Raw genomic sequence first — 9,676 nt, 5'->3', positions numbered from 1 at the left:
TAGTAGTAGTAGTAGTAGTAGTAGTAGTAGTAGTAGTAGTAGTAGTAGTAGTAGTAGTAGTAGTGGCGGGGTGGTGGTGGTGGTGGTGGTAGTAAATGCAGATGGGAAGAGTGTGAAGGCAAAGAATGAGAAAATCGAAAGTTATGAAGAGCTATCATTCGAAGTGGAGCGTATAACCATAGAATCTTAAAAGTGAGTTTGACAGCCATCGTGTTTGGTGCATTTGGAAGCATCTCAAAGGAACACAAACACCTGGCATGAGAAGTTGAAACTACAAGACAACACTGGAAGAATACTGCAGAAAGTACAATTGTCGAGAAAACTGTTGTGTCTCGAAACTGCAACGAGGAGCTGAGATATGACAGAGATAACATAGAAGGACATTGAACATTACAAAATTGGCACACCTGCTTACAGGTATGAACATCATCCTGAGCCAGTCGTTGAAGTTAAAGATGCCACTATCCTCTGGGATTTTCCAGTCAACACCGACAGAACGATCCAGGCTAATTGACCAGACATAGTCATTAAGGATACAATACTTGTAGACTACTAGATGTAAGTCTTCCCACTGATAAAAATATATCTGTAAAGGAATTTGACAAATTAAGTAAATAATAGGACCTGGAAATTGAAATACAAATGATGTGGCATCTTAAAACGTGAAATGTTCCTGTTATTGCGGGTACCCTAGGTATGATAAGAAAAGCGATGTCAGAAATATCTTGACAACATTCTAGGAGAACCACGTCTCAGAGAAATCCAAGACACTTTAACCAAGAACTGTGGCATTCTTTGTCTGCAGTAGCATCATCCTGATTTGAAAAGAAAAGTTTTATGAAAGATGTTTCTTCAAAGATCTTTGCTTCAACCTAAGTCTGAATAACGATATTTTGTGCTGGGCGAAGAGCTGGCAGAATAGGTTGCACGCCGGGAAATATGCTTAGCAGTATTTTAGTCCGCCATTACGTTCCGATTTCAAATTCCACTAAGGTCGACTTTACCTTTGAGGGTCGATAAAATTGGTCTCAGTCATGTACTGGGGTCGATGGGATAGACTTACCTCCCCTCCTCCCAAATTGCTGGCATTGTGCCAATATTTGAAGCTTGTTTTCTTCTTTGACATTTCTCATTAGCCTGTACTTACATGATCTATATACCATTTAATTGACTTGGATTTAATTAGATGTAACTAACCACGAAAGAAAGTTATTAATGAGAAATGATAACATTTCTAACGTATTGATTTTACATTTTAATTATTTATGTTTTTTTTCTGATTTATTTTAGTAAATAATTGAATAGAATCGAAAATGGATTCGACATTGAAAGAAAAAGCGGAGAGCAGCGAGGAAATCCCTATGACAGAGAAATCCTCAGAACCGGAAGGTCACAAGACAGATTTGAAAGAATTAGTCCGTCCTGGGCCCGACGGTAGAGTCTTATATTTAACATTATGTTTTCACCCTCCACAGAAGGTCATGGTATTTCAAGTCAGTTGTTTTATCTACAAGTGTCCTGGTTGTTATATTAAATACCATTGGTTGATGCATCATTGAATATCTTAGTAGGACGGTTTGCATTGGTCCGCTAGTACTTGGTTAGTCCACATCGCTCTGTAAGGAGCGTAGGACCGGGTTCCTGGTGTCTCTGGTGTAAATATATTCTTTCCAGAACCATTGGTCTATTGCAGGATTTTTCACTTTTACCGGCAACGTGAAATGAAATGTTGTGCTCAAGAACACAACACTTCGCTCGATCCAGGAATGGAAAGCACAATTAGAATTGGTCCGCCAATCGACAGCATCATTACGTAGAGCTAAGATGGTTCGCTCACAGAGCCATTGATTGTTGCTATAGTATTGTGCAATGTTTGGGAGCACATGCATTATGAGATCATTGACAATTGGTACCATCTCACCGCAGGGTAGCCGGTGTTGTTGCCTTTGGTTGGCATATGGTAGTTGCCCATTCCCTATCTTCAGAAGCTGGTGTGAAAACAGTCCGGTAGTTTGATCACCAAATAATTAGGCCCTCCTATCAACTGTCATGTTCAGTTTAGTCACTTGCCTCCACAGATGGGATTACTTGAGACAGGCCTGTAGTTCATCTGCTTGTGTACCTTTTGGGATCACAGGAAGGGTTTGTCTGAAATTCCTAGCCAAAACTACAGTGATACCACCCATGAGAATACCCTTTCCTATCAAATCTCTTAGGCTAAGGTCAACAGCCTCAGGTGCTCCCCGATGAGACATAGTGCATTCATCCCAGTCAACCAAGCGCGTCTGCTGCAAGGCCTTGGCCTTTGCTGATGTCTTCGAAATGGTGCAAATTGGAGTCTCTGTCCTAACTAAATTCAAGGGAACCTTGAAAGAAGAATGAGCTGTTCGTCCACCTGTCAAGCGAGTAGCTGCTATTCCAGAAGACGCTACCGCCAATGCAATGCACCCATCTAGACGGACTTTTGCTAACAAAAGGTTGATCAAAAACGTTTTGCTAGTACCCCCAGGTGCATTCAAACAGAACAGGCCACCCTTTTCCGCTTGAGTCATTTGAATGATGCAATTGTAAGCTGTCCGTTGTTCAGTCAAAATCTGTGGCTCAATCTCAGTCACATACTCATTAGGATATCTCCCTTAACATTTGCTGGTCTGTTCTGAACTGTTCTATTATTGAATCTGGCAAGCCATACTCCTGCAAAGGCTTTCTTCCAAGCTGAAGGATTTTGTCTTCAAAAAGTAGAGTCTCAGGAATTGATGGAGGAGGTCACGGCACTGCCGAAGATGGCTTGGATTGGCAGGGCGGATCATTAGCATATAAGCATAGTAGTCATTGACTGAGACCTTCTTGTTAGTGGGCAGTTTTGTGGTGGGATCTACCCGTGAAATGTTGAAATGATATCCATCTTGCCCTTGCCAGAAGATTAGTGGGTACCACAGAGCATCATATGATCGATGAGTTTCTGATACTCGAGTCAGCCTGGAATCTCGTTGGTGAATGATGATGTCTCGGCGATCGTGTTGGTCACCGATCAGGAGAATCGACACTTCTTTCGCAGCTGGTGCATTGAAACGACGTCCATGCTCACCTACTTGTCTCTTATCTGACCTGATTGCTAGTTTAAAGTCACCATTTGGGTGTGGATGTTCCATTGTTCTCTTGAAGCTTCTTATCAGATCATTGTGGGTGTAGAACATTTTTTGCAAAAATATCACAGTGTTTCTGTCAAGATTTTGAAAGATTTGACATCGTCTGTCACATTACTGTTGTGAATTTCCTATGAAGTAAATCTGAAGGAACTTGGCAGGCTCGTTAGGCTGTGATATGATAGATCCCATGAGGGGATAAACTTGTCCATGCTCTTTAAAAGTTGGCATAAATCCAGGTTCTACAAATTTCTTCTCCAAATGAGGTCATTTGGAAAGCTGTGTTGTACAGTCAGATCTTGTCTAGGAAACCTCTAGAATTGGGTACATTACCTTCCAATTAATCCTTGAGAGGTTCTGGAGGAGGTGTCACTTTGGTATTGGAGCAGCACATCCCAGAAGTATCAGCAGGAAATCTCCTCGCACCACTGTGGGTACACGAAACAGATAGGTCCCTAATCAATACTACTAATAGATCAAGACCATATAATTATTTCTGAGGTAAAATTATTCATGTACCCCAAGTATAGCACAGATTGATCCAGAGGTTTGGCCGTACATAGAGGACACACACACAGATAACATATTTTATAAAGTAAGATATAGACAGAGCTTACTCTAAGTACACAGAACTCTCTTAAAACAGGGAGAGACAGATCTCATTCTGAGTACCGTGATACTGGGCTCACTTGCCTTGTATTAAAATGATTTCATTTATTTCCTGTTCTGTTATCTTTGTAACTCCACTGTGTCACACAGTGTGCCTATTGTTCCTGTTACTCCATTGCAGTAGTGTCTTCGTTATCGCTGTTACTCCTTTCATTATCTCTCTATCTTTCACTCAATCCCTACATTATCTCTGTAACTCTAACATTTCATATGCGATGTTTTTCTTCTTCTTAACTCTCTGATCCCATTCTTGCACACAGTTCCGAAGGTTTGTTCCTGTCGTTGGGTTTTCTGTTACTTCAGCTGCGTGGCTATGATGTTTGTGTATGCAGTCAGAGTAGATATAAGTGTGGCTATTGTCTGCATGGTGAAGAAGAAATATAAAAATGACAGTAGCTATTCAAACGAAACCGAATGTCAATTACCTGAAAAATCTGATGCGGCACATGTAAGTCTTATTTTATTAAAAATTTTCATTTGCTTGGTTTGTCTTGGGAGGGTCATTACGCTAATAATAACAACTCACGCACAGGTTCAATTTCACTTCTTCATTGTTAGTTAATTGGTTAAATATCTAACCAACTAACAAATCGATCGTTTGTTTAGTGAGTAGGTTAAACAATCAACCAATTGTTTGTTTGTGAAAGTCCTTTCGTCACTATTCGCGACCTTCTCGGTGACTTGCCCCCCTCTCCGTAAGGTCTGCTCCGTCCGAGAATTGGTCTTATACCTGAGTGTATATATGTTTGTATTTCTGTATGTAAACGGGTTTTTGCTCATTTTACTTGTATTTGTTTGTTTATCCTTTAGTCCTGTAATTAACTTGAGCCCTCTTCTTCTCACTTCATACTGTGCATCTTCTCTGCATGCAATAACTGTCCCCAAAGAAATCAAACTTTATAAGCAGTTAAACAAACAACAGACTCCGTCAGTGAGGAGGTAGTTGAGAGTTCGAATGCCGCTGAAGACTTTCTGAAAAATCTCATTAAATGTTGGGATGGTACTGTGATGTTAGGATGGTACTGCGATAATAAAAAAAAAAACAAGTTAGAGTTGCTGAAATGTGAAGATATGTTGATATTTTTTAAGAGAAAGGACGTTGTATATATAATGAATGAGTTTGATATGGTCAAATAATTGACAATCTTACCTGGATGGTCTGAGACATTCGAGAAAGGATGTGCGAAAGAAGAGGCCTCACGCACGAACGAACCAAATTCTGGGGGGCTTTACCGCGACAACGGACTTGTTTACGCGTCTCTCATTATCTGTGACGTTTTGGCCACCGGACGCTTAAACAACACTTTTATATTTGATAATTCTATTAATAATGAAACGGAGAGTATGTAATTGTAACTGTTATTATTTAGCCCCAGGTCAGTATCCATTGACTACATCTAGGATCAAGAAATTTCCCCGCCAAAATTAACCTGTATTTCTTTCAGGCATAGTGTATCTAGGATTACATTATATGATATGCACATTTCATTTTTTTAAGAAAAAAAGAAAAACTCGACTGATTTGATGAAAATTTGGTTGTTAATTCTAGCAACTCTACAGTGGCGTCTTCATTTGATATATTGTACTGGATTTTATTCTTATGTTTTGTCTTTGTTTTCTGATAGCAAGCAGAATTCGAATGGCCTGAAAACCTTGTTGCCAATGTACTCGGAGGATTCTTCTACGGCTACACAGCTTCTAATATCCCTGGAGGTATAATTGCAGATAGATTCGGTGGCAAAAGAGTGTTCGGTATTTCCCTGATGTTGGCCGGCATTCTTACACTTCTGCATCCGGTTTTAACGCGTGTCAGCGGCTATTTAACATTAGCATTAAGAATTGGAACCGGATTTGTGTCAGTAGGTATTATTATCGTTGTTGTTGTTGCTATTGTGGTTGTTGTTGTTACTATTATTATTAATATTATAATTATTATTGTTGTTGTTGTTGTTGTTGTTGTGGTTGCTGTAGGCGGCGAGCTGGTAGAATCGTTAGCACGCTGGACGAAATGCTAAGAGGTATTTCGCTCGTTACTACGTTCTGAGATCAAATTCCACCGAGGTCGACTTTGCTTTTCATCATTTCGGGGTCGATAAAATAAGTACCAGTTGAGTACTGGGGTCGATATAATCGACTATCCCCCTCCCCCCAAATTTCAGGCCTTGTGACATTAGTAGAAATTATTATTATTATTATTATTATTATTATTATTATTATTATTATTATTATTATTATTATTGAGTGAGAGAGCAGTGCATGCCATCAAAATGATATTGAGGTAAAATATATGAAGCCCAGTATACCCCTGATGACTACCCGTCTGATAAGGGTACACCAGGCACATGCATCACAGCCATATGTGCGTGACATGGTGACCTCATATCAAGGTAAACAGTGCATGGCCTCGCAGGTAAGGCCCAATTAGAATTAGATCGAAAAGCCCATCCCGCTCAAGAGATCCCTGAATAAGGGTTGTTTCAGGATGTTGAACGAAACACCCATGTTCCCAGAGGTGAATTATTCAAACCCCAAAGAATTCCTCTCAACACATGTCTATGACGCTCCCCAACTACCTCTGCTCGTGATCAGAGATGCACTCATCGTCAGTCACTAAGGGACATGCGCAACTGGTTAAGATCAAACAACTGACAAGCAAATCTGTGATATTGAGTAGATTATATTTGCTGCAGCACATCTTTTACACCAAGACAAAACAATGTACCTGATAACACTTCCAATCAGTTAAGATGTACATGTTAGTACTTCCATGTACATGATAACACTTCCATGTACTATTATTATTTCGCTAGTTACATGATAATTTGGTTAGCAAGTATTTTATCTTGCGGTTTGGTCACAACACGTCTCCTCAAATCTCAATAATCATCCTTAGAATTCTTGCAATATAGAAAATGGTACTTTTCTGCAGATCGACAATGTGAGTTTCAGTTCTAGTCTCTTTCAGTCTTTTTGGGAGCATTTTTGTTGCTGGTACCAAGTACTCCAATTAATAATTCTTGTCTTGGTCTTCTACAGTCTCCTCACCTCCCTGACTAGATCCTGATGTTTCTCAATTTCTTTTAAATTTCTCTGGTATAGACTCTGCAGTCATTGGGAATTCCAAAATTTTACACTGTTCATTCTGTCCTCTCTGATCCTATCTGGTCTTGCTTCAATAGTATGGTCAGATTTTATGGACAAGCCCGACAAGATCCTATAATTCTCATCTTCTATCACAGTTCGTGATCATACTACCTTTCAGTCATTTTTAAGCCTGACATCCCAGTACACTCTTTTGCCTACACAGTCATGCCTGCGCTTATACTCTTTCTGTGCTAGTATACTGCACTCGCTCAAAATATGATTGGTATTTTCGTCTCCATTCCTGATATCTGATTGAGTTTTGTCGATCTTTGCCTTTATTGGGTTTGTTCTAAGGGCTTGTTCCTGAGAGGCTAAAGTTAGCATTTCGTTCTCTCGTTTCAATTTCCCGTACATCAACGATATTGACTTTGCTTTTCATCCTTTCAGAGTCGATTAAATATGTACCAGTTACGTACTGGAGTCGATGAAATCGACTGTCCCCTCCCTCCCAAATTTCAGGCCTTGTATCTATAATAGAAAATATTATTATTATTATTATTATTATTATTATTATTATTATAATTATTATTATTATTATTATTATTATTATTATTATTATTATTATTATTATTATTATTATCTCAGGTTTTGCTGGAACTCTTGGAGTCTTCCATGCGTAACAGGCTTGCTGCCTGCAGCCTACGGTACCATGCTATCTGTTCTTTTCAACTATCTAATACTTGCCTGATTATTCTGGTCGTGCTAACGAGGCAGAACTTTTGTAACAGTTCTACTGGGAATTCTATTCCGATTTCTTTTATATTCCTCTTGATGCCTTCTGATACTGTCTCCAAGGACACAACATTAATTGGCACTATCTTCAACTCCTCCATTTTTCATAGCCGGGCTAGTTCGTACTTAAGAGAGTGGCATTTATTTTTTTGCCCTCCTTCTTGACTATTGTTTGGTCAAAGCAGGACACATCATTAATTATATAGCACCTGTGGTGCATCTTGTCGACTACCACTAGGTCCGGTCTGTTATGCTCTACCACCTCATGTGTTTGGATTGGAAAATCCCAGAGAATTTTGCAAGTGTCCGACTCCGCCACTATCTACGGTTTGTGCTCAAACCACGTCCTGCATCTCTCTAACCCCACTTTTCGCATAGTTTCCAATGTAACACCTACGCTACCCCACCGTGTCGCCACAACTTTTAGTGGTTTTGGGCAAGACTAGGGCATTTGTTAGTGATAGGGGCAATGGTTGTGATTGTTGTTGTTGTTGTTGTTGTTGTTGTTGTTGTTGTTCTTCTTCTTCTTCTTCTTCTTCTTCTTCTTCTTCTTCTTCTTCTTCTTCTTCTTCTTCTTCTTCTTTTTTTTTTCTTCTCATTACCTTCTTTCAATTCTGTTTCCATTTCTTGCCGAGTGTCTTCCTGACACCTAGCGCAAAGAAACTTACTGCATACATTGATAAGTCATTAATATAAACACACCATTGTTCATTTACGAAGTCATGTGATAGAGAAAAAGGGGAAGAAAGACAGAGAGGAAAAAGGTAAAGAGGAAAAGTAAGAAGTTAACAGAACATTAAGGGGAAAAAGGAAAGAAAATCCACAGCGACAATGCTCTCTTCTCAATACGTGTGACCAGTCACCAGTTAAGACAATATTTTTCACTTCCTACATGGATGGTAAGCCAGGGATGATCCTCAAATAATTTTCGGTTCCTTTTTTGATCATTCCAAGTTCTCCTACAACCACTGGTATTGTAACCGTCTTGAGATGTCGCATCTTTTCGATTAGCAAATCTTTATAATTCCTGATCTTATCAAATCTTTTTGTCGGGATATTATGGTCACAGGGTATGATACTCATGTCAATCAATAAACAAACTTTATTATTTCACAACAATATCTGGTTCATTTGCTTTTATGGTCCGGTCTGTACATACTGGAAAGTTCAAAGAATCGTTACGTTTTCTCCCTCAGTTACAGCCTCAGGATGGTGCTTGTACCATTTGTTAGCAGGTTTGATTTTATAATGCCGACATATTAACCAGTGTAGATATTGTCCAACTCTGTCATATATAGATTTATACTCTATAAAAAAATAAGCGAATTGTTTCTTTTGTAAAATGATTTAACTAAAAAAATATTTTTCGATATTTTACTGGGATTTCTATTTTGTAATTTAGGGGCCTTTGTTTCCATCGATGCACTCCATCTGGGGTAGATGGGCTCCTCCAATTGAAAGGACCAAATTAATGGCAATATGTTATGCAGGTAAGTTCATATTGTGTGTCTTCTGTATTTGAGGATTTCTTCACTCCAATCACTACCTCACACCCATCGATCATCTCATTGGCACCGTTTCTTTATATTCTTTTCCTTTTCTTTTCTTTTTCTCTTTTTTTTTTCTTTTGTGAACAATGTCCCCGACATATTCCCCCTTTCATTCCGTCATAAACTTTTTTATTACTTAAAAACTGGCTGATGAAAGGGCTTCTTCGCGGTTGCAGGACCTGCTAATACCAGCAGCCAAATCTCATCCAGATCACACCAGGACGTTTTTAAAGAACGGACTTTTGATAATGTGGTCCTCGTTGCATGATTCTGTAAAAAAAAAAAAGGAAATGGCCTCTTTTGGCACGCCTTTGGTGATAAGTTTGTTAATTATTGTCTGACCCAGACCATACACACCACGCACCACACACACACCACACACACACCACACACACACACACACACACACACACACACACACACACACACACACAC

General features: G+C 39.3%; 1 protein-coding gene across 1 annotated transcript in view; it reads left to right on the top strand.

Annotated features, from left to right (window-relative positions):
- Positions 1-9,676, top strand: part of LOC106867636 (sialin) — a 36,670-nt gene that overhangs the window by 1,571 nt on the left and 25,423 nt on the right. The window contains exons 2-5 of the mRNA XM_052966695.1: positions 1,291-1,434; positions 4,076-4,263; positions 5,441-5,674; positions 9,094-9,181. Of these exons, the coding sequence (XP_052822655.1) occupies positions 1,314-1,434; positions 4,076-4,263; positions 5,441-5,674; positions 9,094-9,181 (631 nt within the window). The 5' untranslated portion in view covers positions 1,291-1,313. The remainder of the gene's footprint in view (positions 1-1,290; positions 1,435-4,075; positions 4,264-5,440; positions 5,675-9,093; positions 9,182-9,676) is intronic.

This window comes from Octopus bimaculoides, chromosome 3, assembly GCF_001194135.2.
Source record: "Octopus bimaculoides isolate UCB-OBI-ISO-001 chromosome 3, ASM119413v2, whole genome shotgun sequence".
Lineage (NCBI taxonomy): Eukaryota > Metazoa > Mollusca > Cephalopoda > Octopoda > Octopodidae > Octopus > Octopus bimaculoides.
This window is presented reverse-complemented; position numbering and strand designations above follow the sequence as displayed.